The sequence below is a fragment of the Tachyglossus aculeatus genome (genome assembly GCF_015852505.1).
Source record: "Tachyglossus aculeatus isolate mTacAcu1 chromosome 12 unlocalized genomic scaffold, mTacAcu1.pri SUPER_6_unloc_1, whole genome shotgun sequence".
Lineage (NCBI taxonomy): Eukaryota > Metazoa > Chordata > Mammalia > Monotremata > Tachyglossidae > Tachyglossus > Tachyglossus aculeatus.
Genome location: NW_024044828.1, coordinates 7,318,323 through 7,333,390, shown reverse-complemented (window position 1 = coordinate 7,333,390; position 15,068 = coordinate 7,318,323). Strand labels below are relative to the sequence as shown.

The 15,068-nt window shown below is 40.7% G+C and overlaps 1 protein-coding gene across 4 annotated transcripts in view; it reads left to right on the top strand.

Annotated features, from left to right (window-relative positions):
* CACNA2D1 (calcium voltage-gated channel auxiliary subunit alpha2delta 1) overlaps positions 1–15,068 on the top strand; it is a 441,193-nt gene that overhangs the window by 71,642 nt on the left and 354,483 nt on the right. For all 4 annotated transcript variants that reach the window (XM_038740942.1, XM_038740940.1, XM_038740941.1 and 1 more), the window contains exon 3: positions 2,809–2,925. In XM_038740942.1, the coding sequence (XP_038596870.1) occupies positions 2,809–2,925 (117 nt within the window). The remainder of the gene's footprint in view (positions 1–2,808; positions 2,926–15,068) is intronic.

Genomic DNA, 15,068 nt, shown 5'->3' with positions numbered 1-15,068 from the left:
CAACAATAAATCCTAGGAAGCCTAAATGGACAGATAAAAATTTATATGCTATTTAAAATATTCTAAATCCTGTATTAATCACACCATATAGATTCCCCTGAAAGACACAACAGATTTCTGCTGTTATGACACTGAAAAGTATGAGTTTCCAAATAGTTCCCAGGGACAAAGTGACTAATGAACTAGTCAGGCCAAGTCTAGAAAGAAATCATTTCATTTCTTCCTTTGCCAGCACTTTGGTAGAGGTGCTAATGAGCAGTAAAGTGCTAATGGATGAGCAAAGCTGGAGGATGAAAGAAGGTGGACATCTAGAAAATTCACAAACTGGAGAGCCACCCACTAAGTAATCAGGAGCTGATTATACATTGCATGCTTATGTCAAAAATGTGGTTGAGTATTTTTGTTAATGTGATGGGAATCTGTGGATAAACGAGCACTTAGTGCTTTGCACATGATAAGCCTCAATAAATACCATTGATTGATTAAACGGGACCACAGCAAATCATTAATTGGTTAGTCATAACTATGATCCAAAATATTTTTGGAGTATCTGCCATGGGAATAGTAATGTAGTAGGTGCTTGAGAAGATGAGGAAAAATGGAACTAAAGACAAAATCTGCCCATAAGGAGCTCACCACCAAGAAGGGGAAACAAGTATAGAAGCCATTAACAATTGAACACCAAAGTAATGCTGCTCAGCGGGATCTCTGAGGTTCCTAAGAATGTGGTGTTCCAAAGGTAATTTTTCAGTTGATTGTCACTAACTAGCTCCTCCCCAGTCTGACTGCAGTCTTCAATTAAGGCCCAAGTCCCAATAAAGAGGGAAGATGATTTAGGGATGTTTTCATGGGAAGGTCCTATTTATACATCCCAGTGGCATGCTGTCAATTCCTAGATATCCAGTGTGGGCTGAAGAATACTGATAAAACAGAAACCTTTGGAGTGACAGTCCATGTGCCATATCATTTATCTCTCTTTACATTACACTTATTAGTACAGTTCATCTCCTTTTTTGTTGAAGGTAATGATCCCATCTGCCAACTTGTCTGTTATGCTAACTTGGGCAAATCACTTTACTTCTCTGTTACGTGATTCTCAACCTCTCAGTTACCTCATCTGGAAAATGGGGAGTAATTCATTCATTCAATCATATCTAAGCTATTACTGTGTGCAAGGCACTCTACTAAGCACTTGGGAGAGTACAATATAACAACAGACACATTCCCTGCCCACAATGAACTCAAAGTTAGAGGGGGAGATAGACATTAATATACATAAATAAATTACAGATATATATATATATATATGTGCTGTGGGGATGGGAGGGAGGATGAATGAAGAGAACAATTCAGGGTGACACAGAAGGGAATGGGAGAAGAGAAGAGGAGGGCTTAGTCAGGGAAGACTTCTTATTTTTTCCGGAAAGTCCACAGGTTAATAAGGAGAATGGAACACAGGCATCATTTTCTGAATTATTCTTCAATTCTCACTTTTGGCTGTATTTCCAAAAAGTGAAGGAGGGATTCTTAGGTTGTTAATTCATTCAATCATATTTATTGAGCACTGACTGTGTGTAGAACACCATACTAAGTGCTTGGGAAAGTACAATACAACAATAAACGAACACATTCCCTGCCCACAATGAGCTTACAGTCTGGGGGTGAGGGGGGACAGACGTTAAAATAAATAAATTAAAGATATTGTTGAAACCCATCATTTCTTTAACATACTATAAGTGGATATGGGCCTTGTCTCTCCCATCCAGTCACTTATATTGTCTACTGGATGCAAAGCACATTCTTCCTGTTCTCAAATAGCTGAGGAAAGATGAACACAACAGAAAGATAAGCACTTAGTACAGTGCTCTACACATATAAGCTCTCAATAAATACCATTGGTAATGATGACTCACTCCATTGGTATCTCTGAGGTCACCACGTTTTAATTCTAAAAGATAACCAAGGAGAAAACGTCAGAGCAGTTAGCAGTAAGCAGGTCTCTGGAGGTCTGCACAAAAAGCAGGTTGTTTTTTTTTAATAGCCTTTATTAAGCACTTACTCTATGCCAGTCACTGTACTGGAGTAGATAGAGATAATCAGGTTGAACCCCATCCCTGTCCCCCAGAGGGCTCACAGTCTTAATCCCCATTTTACTAATGAGGTAACTGAGGCACAGAAAAGTTAAGTGACTTGCCCAAGGTTACACAGCAGACAAGCGGCAGAACTGGGATTAGAACCCAGGTACTTCTGACTTCCAATCTCTTGGCCTATCCACTAGGCTGTGCTGCTTCTTAGGGTTGAACAAGTCCTTGTTTGTGCTTAAATTCTCTACTCACAAGATAGTACAACTACCACCAGGAAGTGTGCCACAGGGGAGACTAGCCAGGCACGTGCGAGCCATCTGTTGGCCATGTGATGGATTCCCTCATCTCACTCTTCCAGCCACAGATTCATTCACTTTCTCTTTTTCCAAGAATCTTGGCAGCCAGAGTCTCATCCTATGCTACTCTAGAGTAATTCTCCCCAGAGAGCCATACTGTGAGCACATGTAGCCCCCGAAGAATTGTGATTTGGATTTTTTAATGTGGCTTCAACCTGTTTATGAAAGGCAGACCCTTTATTGTTCAACTGAATTTCATAGCAATTGCTAAGATCATAAGGGATGGTAAATTACCTCTGGGGAGAATCAGTAGGGGAATTTCCTTCCACTAATGGTTTGCAATCCATTTTCCCTGTCAGCAATTGTCAAGCAAATGAGCACAGCTATGATGGAATTACAACTGTTCTCAATTATGGTTCCACCTGCAGATCTATACGAAGTACAAAGACCTGTACACCGTAGAGCCAAATAACGCCCGGCAACTGGTGGAAATTGCAGCCAGAGACATAGAAAAACTCCTGAGCAACAGATCAAAAGCCCTGGTGGTGAGTTTGTAACGGTCAACATCTATGAAAGAAAACATTTTGAACAGGTCATTTCAGAGGATTGTTTGCAGTGCTGGCCATGAAATGTGACAAGATTTGATGTGCATGGGATCTATACAGTAGGTGTATGATATGGTATATTTAGGGTTATGTTTTGTCTTTGGGGCATTTGGTATTGGTTGACTTGGTTTACGTATTACTGATTCTAGTTTGGCAGGGCAAGTGAAGTTTGACAAGTCATTGACACGTATGGTTGAAAATGACAGCATTACCTAATTATCTGCTTTTTAGGGGAACATGAATGAAGAGTGGAAGGTATTTTACTTTTTGAAGGTACAGGTATAGGAATAAACATATCTCTGGCAGAAATGAAATGTTTGCTTTAGGAGTTTGATGAGTTAACTTCTGGGTTAAAATTCTGGTGGACGTAGAGATGACCCTGTCATTCAATCAAAGGTGACATCAAATCTGGAGCAGTGGGGCCTTGTTCTCAGAAGGTTTTCGGCCATAGGGATGAGAGTTACTATTTCCATCTCTCTCTGCCCATGGATCCTCAACACTCAGCCTCCTCTCAATTTTTGCCCATCTAGGAAATGTTTCAATGGCTGACTGAGGGGATGGGGCCAGTGCAGTGAAGAAGCTTACAAATAGGATCAGATGTGCTTCCTTGCAGTTCTGAGTCCCTGTTGATGCTGTCAGCATCTGTCCTGTTTACATGGGGAGGCTAGAGGCTTAGTACTTTCCCTTCATCCCACATTGCCCACTACCCACCCTTTCTGAGACCCACCAGGATGCCAGTAGAGGAAAATCAAGGAGGAGAGTCTGAGCCTGGAAAAGCCTGAAGTGCTATCTTTGCTCAGGTGGATATTGCACTTTAGGCTGCGTTTTTAGAGGGGAATAGAGGTGTGTGGCTTAAAGAAGCATTCTTCTATTCATAAGGCAATTTCTACATGTTTTGGGTTGGTGCTTGAAGTTTGGTTGCCCACACAGATTTGAATGAGGAGGACATTTCCCACTAGAAAGTTCCAGTTTTCCAAAAATAGCACCTGGGTCTGGTTCAATGCCTGAATGCCATCAGGAAATCATTTCCACTTGATGGGTCTAAGAACCCCTCTGACCTTTGACAGTAGGCATGTAAAGCATTTAAAGTTTCCGTGAGACATTAGATGAGTATATTGGTTTATTAGAGTTCTTTTTAATGAATTACCAACAGACTTTTCATCAATTAGTAGTCATCTGTATGTGTTCCTAAGCTCACTGGAGCCACTTTCAATCTGACACATTTCCAGTTTACATAAATCAAATGTTCCCTGATGTTTGTTAAAATGAGAAATTACTGTACCTCATGCTTACTTTATTCCATAATTCAACAGAGCCTGGACTTCCTTTCGGAAACATCTTAAAGTTTAGCCAAGTGGCCATTTGTGGTTTTTTGAATTGCAGCAGAAACAGATGTAATTGAAAAACACTGATAAGAAGAAAATTCACTTCAGATAATTACAACAGAATCCTGCAAGTTCATTGCTGTTCATTGTTATGATCATCCACTTTGAGCACCACTGTGTGCAGAGTGCTGTAGTAAGCTTCCCACTCTGCTGCTGGTTTTCCTTCTCCACAGCCTCCTTGCGTAACAAAAACACACATGGGTAATTACAGGATTGACTTACAGTGTACTGCAGAAGTGATTCAGGCTTCCGGTTGAGGGTATGTGATCAATGGAGTTGAGTCTAGTAGAGATGGTGGAGTTGAGGGTATGGATTTGTGGTTCAAGAGAGGTGAAGTTGAATAGGGAGAGCAAATGGGCTATGATCACCTTGAAATGTAGAGGGGGTAAAGAAATGGAAGGTTTTTGTTGGGTGACACAACCGTTCTGCTAGGAGCAGGTGTAAGGGAGAGAAGGGCAGGGGAAGACCTCTAGACTATAAGCTCATTACGGGCAGGAACATGTCTGCTAATTCTGCTGTATTGTACTCTCCCAAATACTTAGTGCAGTGCTCTGCACATAGTAAGTGCTCATTAGTTACCATTAATTGAAGAGGTTGTTATTGGAGAGTGGGTCTTCAGCGGCAGTGAGATTAGAGTCTGCACAATAATTAGAGCTAATGAGAGCAAGAGGAATCCTAGGTGAGTGGGTGAAGTAGATGGGGTGGGGCAGGAGGAATTGCATACTTTATTGTACTTTTCGAAGTGCTTAATTCAATGTAAGCACTCAGTAAGTGTTATTAATTGATTGAGTCCCCTTGTATTACCTCTTTTCCCCTTTTTGTATTAGAATAAATACTTAGATTCATTTCAACAGAAAATCTAATAGGATTTGATAAATGTTCCTTTTCATATTATGCTTTGAGTTAGGAATGGATTAGTACCCACCCATCAGAATTTAAAAAAAGAAAATAAGTGGCCTAAGGATGGGTTCTAGGTATCATTAATTTCAGAACAACAACTTCCAGACTTATTCATGTCTGGGTGCAGGTTTATCCTTACCTTGCATTACTTACTTGCTTTGGTCACCTCTGAAAACTTGACCAGATAGGAATTGCACCCCTTTGTCTGTGAATGCAGATTGCTGTTCAGGAGTGAAAGCCAGCTGAGACCTCACCACTAGAACCCAGTGATTAGCTCAGCATTCTAGCTGAAATGGCTTAAGGTATTAATTAACAAGTTCTCCAGGCAATGTGTTGAAAGAAAACTGCAGAAGAGCTAACTGTGCCTCCTAGGAAATGTCAGGGGCACAAGTCTATTGTATCATTGTTCAGACACCAGCATTGCTAAGAGTCCCCACTGAGTCCTAAAAGTCTCTAGGCATTTTTGCAGAAACAAAGTTGAGCTAAGGTTTGATAAACAAATATTGGTGGTGACTTTCCCAGTAACAGCACTGGTTGTTTCCCTCATGTTTCAAGGGTAACTTTAATTAAAAATTAATGCATCCATTCTGAAGCTTTGAATATTTTAATATACCCTTGCTTTTACTTCAACATTGACTCATCTAGCTAGATGATGATGCGATGACAATATCTGGAATCCTAATATGTTTCTGCGGAGGGTTGGATTATTTGGATTTGCTTAATTATCTTTTCGTCCCATTGATTTCTCGGTCAAATTATGGAATTTCTATTGAGTGTAACAGACTGGTCATTTCTACTTGGCCCAGATCACTTCAGCCTTTAAAACCTTTTTTTTTCCCCTTCTCTGAACTATATCTTCTGATGAAGTTTAGCTTTTAGGGAAAAATGTTTTAAATAACTTGAGCAAAATGGTTCAAAAAATCTGGTTTTAAGAAGTGAGAATTGTTTGGACTATTGAAATCCATTCCTTATAGGGAAGTAATTGCCCACAAGTTTCTGGATCTGCGACATCAGTAAACATTTTGCTGAGCAAGAGTGTGACATTACTTTGAAGCTAAGCTTGCTCTGATCAGCGCTGTCCCAGCTTCCAGAATATGGCATACTCAAAGTGCTTGGGAGAGTATATTAGAAAAGGCAGACATGCTCCTTGCCCTCAAGGAGCTTACAATCTAGGATGGGTGACAGACACGAGAGTAAAATACAGGTAAGGAAATAACAGTATAAGAATGTGTACATCAGTGCTGTGGGGATCAGTCAATCAATGGTATATATTGAGTGTTTATCGTGTGCAGAGCGCTGTACTAAATGCTTGGAATTTATAAATACACCAGCACTGGTAGACACATCCTGTGCCCATAGGGAGCTTACAGTCTAAAGGAGAGGGATTGGGTGAGTATTAAAATGTTTAGGGGTTGTGGACTTAAGTGTAACACAGAGGGGGGAAATGGGTTATTTTCACATGGTGGCTTTAATTTCATATGTACTCAGTAGACTATTTTTGTTTCTTTAATATTTTGATTAATATTTAAAAGAGGAGCCTGACAGTGGCATACGCTGCAAAAACGGCTGTAAATCCCCAGCATTGGATGGGCCATTTCACTAAGTGCATGTCAGGGAAAAGAAGCTGCCTAGGCATGGGCTGCTATTAAAATGGGTAGCAGAGAGGCAGAGTGTAAATCAGAGAATCGCAGGGCTGGAAGAGATTCTGAGAGGTTATATGGGCTAGTACTCTGCCTCCAGGCAAGTGACTGCTCAAATCGTTTCGCCCAGATGATATTCTTGTCCCTTGTGTAGATGCTAGAAATTCTGCCACCTAACTCACTAGCCTGGCCCAACCCTAAGACAAGGACTTCTTCCTCATATCTAGCCAATCTGTCTCTCCAGTGGCAATTTAAGCCAATGTCCCCCTCTGTCCAATCTTCTTAGGCAGGGTGAATTTTTTGCTGAAAGAAACTTTTATATCCTCAGAGATAATTATTAAGTGCTCCTTAGCCACTCCAGGCTGGATAACTTGTAACTCATTCAGTTTCTTCTCATAGACCACTCTTCCCATCCTATGCATTCCTTTGTTACTTCACCTGGAATCTCTTTCATTTCACCATGTCACTTTAAAAATGAGATGAATGAATTGGGCCAAGGTCTCAAGCAAGAGTTTGAGGAGCAGTGAAGTCTAGCATATAGAGTCAGAAGGACCTGCATTCTAATACTAATTCTAATTCTACCACCTGTCTGCTGTGTGACTTGAGTAAGTCACTTCACTTCTCTGTGCCTCAATTATCTCACCTGTAAAATGGGAATTAAGACTGTCAACACCTCAGGGACATGGACTGGGTCCAACCTGATTATCTTGTATCTTCCCCAGCTCTTTATACAATACGTGGCACATATTAAATGCTTGGTAAATGCCATAAAAAAGTTTATCTAATGCATAGAGCTGGCTCTTACATGCCCAGCTAATGACCAGAACCCCCAGGTACATCGGCTTTTTAAATGTCAGAACTCTTTTTACTGACTAGCATTTCATTGGTGGTTAACTGTGACCTTTTGTTATGGCTTGTTATTGAAAGCCAGTGCTGACTTACATTCAGCATACCTGTATATATGTATATATGTTTGTACATATTTGTTACTCTATTTATTTATTTATTCTACTTGTACATATCTATTCTATTTATTTTATTTTGTTAGTATGTTTGGTTTTGTTCTCTGTCTCCCCCTTTTAGACTGTGAGCCCACTGTTGGGTAGGGACTGTCTCTATATGTTGCCAACTTGTACTTCCCAAGCGCTTAGTACAGTGCTCTGCACACAGTAAGCGCTCAATAAATACGATTGATGATGATTCATGGATGCAGACTTACCATCGCTAGCATCATCTTAGAACTGCAGGATACTTTTCTACTACTATTATCCTGTATCTGTGGTATGATGGTGCCATAGCACCATTTTTAGTAAGTACAATTAAACTGACACTGATACTTAGATTTCCTGAATGTTAGCAGGGGGCTACCAGGGGATGTACCTGCTTACTGTCCACTAGATGATCTTAATATTAATGCCCTAGGCACTATTTTTTCTAGCTAATATGTCTTCTCTCCGTCACTAGACTGTAACTTCTTTGAGCGAAGGGATTGTCTACTACCTCTAGCCATCTTGTCCCAAGCAATTAGAACAGTAATAGTCATAATTATGGTATTTACTAAGTGCTTACTATGTGCCAGGCACTGTACTAAGCGCTAGGGTGGATAACAAGAAAATCGGGTTGGAGACAGTCCCTGTCCCACATGGGGCTCGCAGTCTTAATGTACCTTGCACAGAATAAGTGCTCTGTAAATACTACTGATTGATTAGTTGATTTCTGATGCTAATGTTCATAATAATAGTAATGGTAATATTTAAGTGCTTACTATGTGTCAAGCTCTGGATAAGTGCTGGGGCTGATTCAAGATAATTGGGTTGGACAACATCTCCCAGTTTAAATAGGAAGGAGAACGGCTAATAAATCCTTATTTTACTGTTGTGGAAATTGAGGCATAGTTAAATTAAGTGACTTGCCCAAGGCCATATAGCAGGGAGGTCGCAGAGTGAGGATTAGAACCGAGCACCTCTGTCTGACTCCAGGCTCCTCTTACCTATGGATACTTTTCCTACATTTATTGTTTTTCTATGTTTTAAAGTTTTTAACTCAATAGCTGGGACTCTGGGGAAAGACCAGCTATAACATGGTCGGCAGTACTAGGTGGACACCAGAGAGAACACAAAGGTCCCTCGCAATTCATCTTACTCAAAGCAACCCCAACAAGTCAAGACTTTTTTCTCCAAGACTGTGCGTATTCATTCTGGAGTTATCTGATTCAGAATAGAAGGTAAAGCCTTAACAGTCAGGATTTTGCTCCCGTCTGTCACCAGAAATATTGAGGGAAATGGTAAGCCTATGAAGTACAGGTACAGCTTGCAGATGGCAGAATGTGCGGCTCATGGCAACTGGCAGCGTGCCTATATGTTGCACTCTAGCTGAGAAGCCTAGTTCAAACAATCCTTACTGATGACTGCAGGACACAACTGAGCCCGTTGTTGGGTGGGGACAGTCTCTATATGTTGCCGATTTGTACTTCCCAAGCTCTTGGTACAGTGCTCTGCACACAGTAAGCGCTCAGTAAATACGACTGAATGAATGAAGAAAGAAGCAGTGTAGACTAGCGGATAGAACATGGACCTGGGAATCAGAAGGACCTGTGTTCCCAGCCCTGCCACTTGTCTGCTGTGTGACCTTGGGCAAATCACTTAACTCCTCTGTGCCCCGCTTACCTCATTTGTTAAATGGGAATTAAAACTGTGAGCCCCATGTGGGACAAGGACTGTGTCCTACCCAATTTCCTTGCATGAACCCCAGGGCTTAGTACAGTGCCTGGCATTTAGTAAGCTCGTAACAAATACCATAGTTGTTGTTATTTTTATAATGAAGAAAGACATACGTGGTGTTACGATAGCAGTGGTGGACAGCAGCACAATTTCTTTCTGCACTGAGGATTCCTGCTGTCTTCCATGGATAAGCCCTTTCATTTGTCCCAGGATTTGATGGACAAAATGTTTCCTTTAACACATATCTAGGTAATTTAATTAATGTTTCTCTTTATTAAATGCCTATTAAATCAAGGATATTTATGGAGTACCTACTGTGTGCAGAGCACTATACTGGACACTTGGGAGAGTACAACAGGGTTGATAGACCTGTTCCCACCGTGCCCACAAGGAGTTTACAAGTCTAGAGGGGAGGCAGACTTTGATATAAATGGAAAAATCATCAAATCGCTCTGTGTTCCTCGCAGGGCAGAATGTATCTCATCTTCATTTTACAGATAAGGAACCTAAAATTTGGAGTGGAAAAGTGACTCACCCAAAGTCCCACAGCTGGCCATGCTGCCTCCCTGCCATGTTGATATATAACGAACTGCTTCAAATGATTGTTTATCCTGTCTTTCCTCAGAAAAATCTGGACTTACTGATTTAAATATCAAATTATAAACTATAATGACTCCTATCCAACAGTGGGGGGATTGGAATCTAGGTGCTCTGACACCTATTTCATGGCCTGGGTCATTTGTCAACCCTCTGACAGGATAATCTGCATCCCTATGAACAGAGAGGGTGTGATAATAAATAATATAATCACTGTCAGAGGTATGTGGTCAAACACAATGCTGTTTTAGTTATCCTCTTTACATCTTCAGGTCACTTTTATCTTCATGGAGTAAGAAGCACAAAAGAATTTTGATTGCACATCTGTCAGTGTCATTTTCTTTTCTCTCCTACTTAATTAGAAAATAATATAATATTTCACTTTGCTTACCTCCCTCTTTTCCTCTCTCCTCTTTCCCAGCATCTAAATGGGGGTGCTTAATGGTTTTAGGTGGGTTTCTTTAATAAGATATTTCATCAAGGGTTTTTTTTTTTCATAATTGAATGGTGTCAAGAACACCTTCTGTTCAGGACTGAAACGTTTCTAGAGAGACTAGTCAGAGCGCTGAACCAAGTTCCATCCTGAAGGTGTCTAGTGGCTCTTGGTAGAAAATTGGCCCACAGCTGCTCAATACAATCTCCGTGGTATCTTCATCAAAAGTAAGTGTTCACTATTGACTGTGGAAGCCTTCACATCAGAAAGCAGTGCAACTTAGTGGAAAGAGCAGAGGACCAGTCAGGAGAGCTAGATTCTAATCCCAGCTCTGCTACTTGCCCGATGTGTGACGTTGGTCCAGTCAGTTAAGTTAATGCTCTGTCTCATTTTCCTCATCTGTAAAGTGGGGATAAAAATTATCTCAGACTGTGAGCCCCTTATGTCTGATTTGATAATCTAGCATTCACCACAGTGTTTGACACTTAGTAAATGCGTAATAAATGACACATTTATTAATATTTTCATGCAGTTGTGTATTTGAATGCATATGCACTTATGTACACGCACTATTCAAAGATATAGTACTTGAGCTTGACTTATACCACATGCCTTGGGATTTTGAATGCTTTTTTTTTTTTCCATGGGTGATGACTGAGAATCAACCCTCTGGTAGAGGTGTTTGGACTTCCAATGTAAATTGAACCATTATGTGCAGAAGAGATGTCTCTCACGTCTCCCTTCTTGTAGGGTAAGGAATCTATGAGAAATAAGAGGAACTTACCTGTTAACCAGCTATCCTAACAGTAAGACTGATCAGAAATTTTTTCAAATCTTCCCATTGGAGGACCTAAATAATCATTATAAGCATATTAATTTTCCTTTTATGAACAAGGAAACAGACTATAAACTTTAGGATGACAGCAACATAAAAAGGAAAAGATACAACCAACTGAATTTGATTTTTAAAATTATATTATTCCAAGGTAAAGTGGACACTCAGTCCCTTTCCACTTTCTGATGACTAGTTGGGGCAAAAAGGTAGGAACATATTTACGCTTATGGATTTATGAATATAAATTTATATTTAGGTCGAAATTAGACATAAATATCTCTATAGTGTATAGCATAGTTGACCTATATTAGAAGAGGTGCTTTCCCCTTACCTCTGAAGCATTAGGAATAGGCAGGATACTGAGCTAATTGGATCGGTTTCAGTTATTCTCTTACAGAAACATAAGGAGAGCTTAACACAACAAATAAAAATTGAAATATTAAGAAATTCAGGGCATATTTTATATTAAGAATACCGGGGATCAAAATCAAGGAGAAGGAAGGGCTAATTATGCTACTGCTGGAAGACTCCAGTAATTCACTAGAGAAAGGGAAAAGTTGTAGAGTTAGCTACATTCACATTCAATAGGAGAAATGATAAAGCATTCAGCAAGATAACGAAGCATTTTGGCCTAAAGCATTCCCTGCCTTACCCTTCTCATAAAATAATTTTGTTAGAATTTGAGCTAGATAGAAATGAAATCAGTCCATCCTTGGAAAAGTAAGAGAATGTTTATCTATTTTCCCATTTAGTTCCTTGATCCCGTATGTTTTGAGATTCTTCTCACTGAGAGGAGGACTGATAAGTACTGCAAGGCTGCAAAGATCAGATTTCTCTTCAGTAATAATAATGATAATAGCATTTGTTAAGTGCTTACTATGTGCCAAGCACTGTTCTAAGTGCTGAGGGGGGGGTACAAGGTAGTCAGGTTGTCCCACATGAGGCGCACACTTTTAATCCCCATTTTACAGATGAGGTAACTGAGGCACAGAGAAGTTGTGACTTGCCCAGAGTCACACAGTTGACAAGTGGTGGAGCTGGGATTCAAACTGATGACCTGACTCCCAAGCCCGTGCTTTTCTCACTGAGCCACGCTGCTTCTCTACGTTCTGTCCTTAACTTACCCGTAACACCTCTCACTGGTCTCAGTGCTCTCAGCTAAGTCAGCATATTAGGAGCAGCAAGTGGCACCCGACACCCTCTCAGAAAAGTTGCTGCACATTTCATTCCCTGTAAGATTTTCAGCTGCTTTACCAGAAGTATTTCAGGCATGCTCACTGCTTCTGCATTTGCCAGCTGGGCCAAATGCACCGACTGAATAAACACTGAGAAGGAGGACAGTCTGAAGACTTAAAAACAGCTATCGTCATTACAAGCCATTCGTTTCCTTTCATCAGTGAGCAAGCAAGGGAATCATCCCTATAGTTGCTAGTGTTTTATTGTCACATAAGTAGGCGTCCATCAGGAAGGAAACTGGTAGTGGGCTCTTTGTGCTGTGTTCTTATGACAAATGCAATTTCATGCTCCTCTGATCAAAACCACCATTTGTAGAAGAAAATTCTGTAAGTGGTAAGGCCATATTCATTAGAAAGCTTCTGAGAACTCAAACTAAGGCCTGTCTAGATAATTGTACCTAGCCTTTCCTTAGGAATGGATCCAATGTATTTACACTTTAAGATCACTTTGCCAACTTGATTCTAGGAGTGGTAGTAGCATCTAAAATTGAATTATTTAAGTGAAACGTCACCTGTTTTTGTTTTTTAATGGCATTTGTTAAGTACTTACTATGTGCAAAGCACTGTTCTAAGCACTGGGGTGGATACAAGGTGATCAGGTTGTCACACATGGGGCTCACAGTCTTAATCCCCATTTTACAGATGAAGTAACTGAGGCACAGAGAAGTTGTGACTTGCCCAAAGTCACACAGCTGACAAGTGGTGGAGTCAGAATTAGAACCCATGACATCTGACTCCCAAGCCCTTGCTCTTTCCACTGAGTCACCTGTTGTATTTTAAGATATCGCCTATTTTTATTCCTTGACACTGGACTTTAGGCCCGTGGCCCAGAGACGAAGCTACTTAACCTCTACACCAGAAGGCTTTTCCATCATCAGCCCCTGCTCTGGTAAAGGATACCAGTCCCTTCAGGCCCTTTCAACCTTTAGAACATTAAAAAGCTACCTCTGTAACTATAACACTTGTGGCTCTGAGCTGCAAAGGGCCTCTAGGAATAGGCTCTTAAATTTATCATTGCCCTTGTGCCTTATTTTGGGGAGTGTGGTTTTATTATTCATCTTTCCTTTTGGATCTGTCACTAAGTCCCTCCCTTCCCTATCATCTTTAGATAGTGAGTCTGGGGCCAGGACTGTGTCTAATTCTCACATATGTATCTCGTACTAGTCTTAAGTAGTGCTTCAGCCAAGAGATATTTAAGAAAACAAACAACAACAACAGAAAAACTGTTACTATTGCTCCTGAATTTGAATATCAGAGACTTGAGACTAAGGAAACAAAAGTTGAAATTCTTGTAAATCTTGGATTTTGCTTGTCAGAATTTCAGACACCCCTAGCCAGTAGTGATTAGCCAGGGCTGCTGCTTATGCCCCTGCTGCTGCTTGCCCTTGGTCCATTTTGCTTTAACTTAATTAATTATGGTATTTGTTAAGTGCTTACTGTGTACCAAACACTGTTCTAAGTGCTAAAGTGAGCACCTCAAAGGTAGAGGAAGTGGTAGAACTCTGGGTGGGTGGAAACCACCAGACACTGCCTCGGTTGCCTCGGTTTCTGGTTCACTCAAGAAGAACTCCAGATTCTGGTGAGATCAATTGTATTTATTGTATCCAATCAATTGTATTTATTGAACACTTACTGTGTGTAAAGCACTCTACTAAGTGCTTGGAAGAGTACAATATAACAGCCGGTAGCCATATTCACTGCCCACAATAAATAAGCGGCAGGGCCTAATGGCTAGAGCATGGGGCTGGGAGTCAGAGGGATCTGGGTTCTTATCCTGGATCTGTCACTTGTGTGCTGTGTGACCTTGGACAAGTCACTTTACTTCTCTTTTCCACAGTAAAATGGGGATTAAGATTGTGACCCCTAAGTGGGACCTGATTACCTCATATCTACTCCAGTGCTTAGAATGGTGCCTGGTACATAGTAAGCACTTAACAAATACCATTGAAAAACAGAAACAGAGCTTTGACTACAGTGGGGGAGACAAATGTTAATATAAATATATTATAGATATGTACATGAATATTGTGGGGCTGAGGATGGGGTGAGCAAAGTGTGCAAATCCAAGTGCAGGGGCTACACAGAAGGGAATGGGAGAAGAAAAAACAAGGGCTTAGTTGGGGAAGACCTATTGTAGGGGATGGGCTTTTAATAAGGTTTTGGAGGTATGGAGAGTGAATGTCTCGTCAGATATGAAATGGGAGGTAATTCCAGGCCAGAGGCAGGACATAAGTGAGAAATTGATGGAGATAGACAAGATCGAGGTACAATGAGTAGGCTGGCATTAGAGGAGAGAAATGTGAGCGCTGGGTTGTAGTGGGAAATCAGAGGAGTTAGG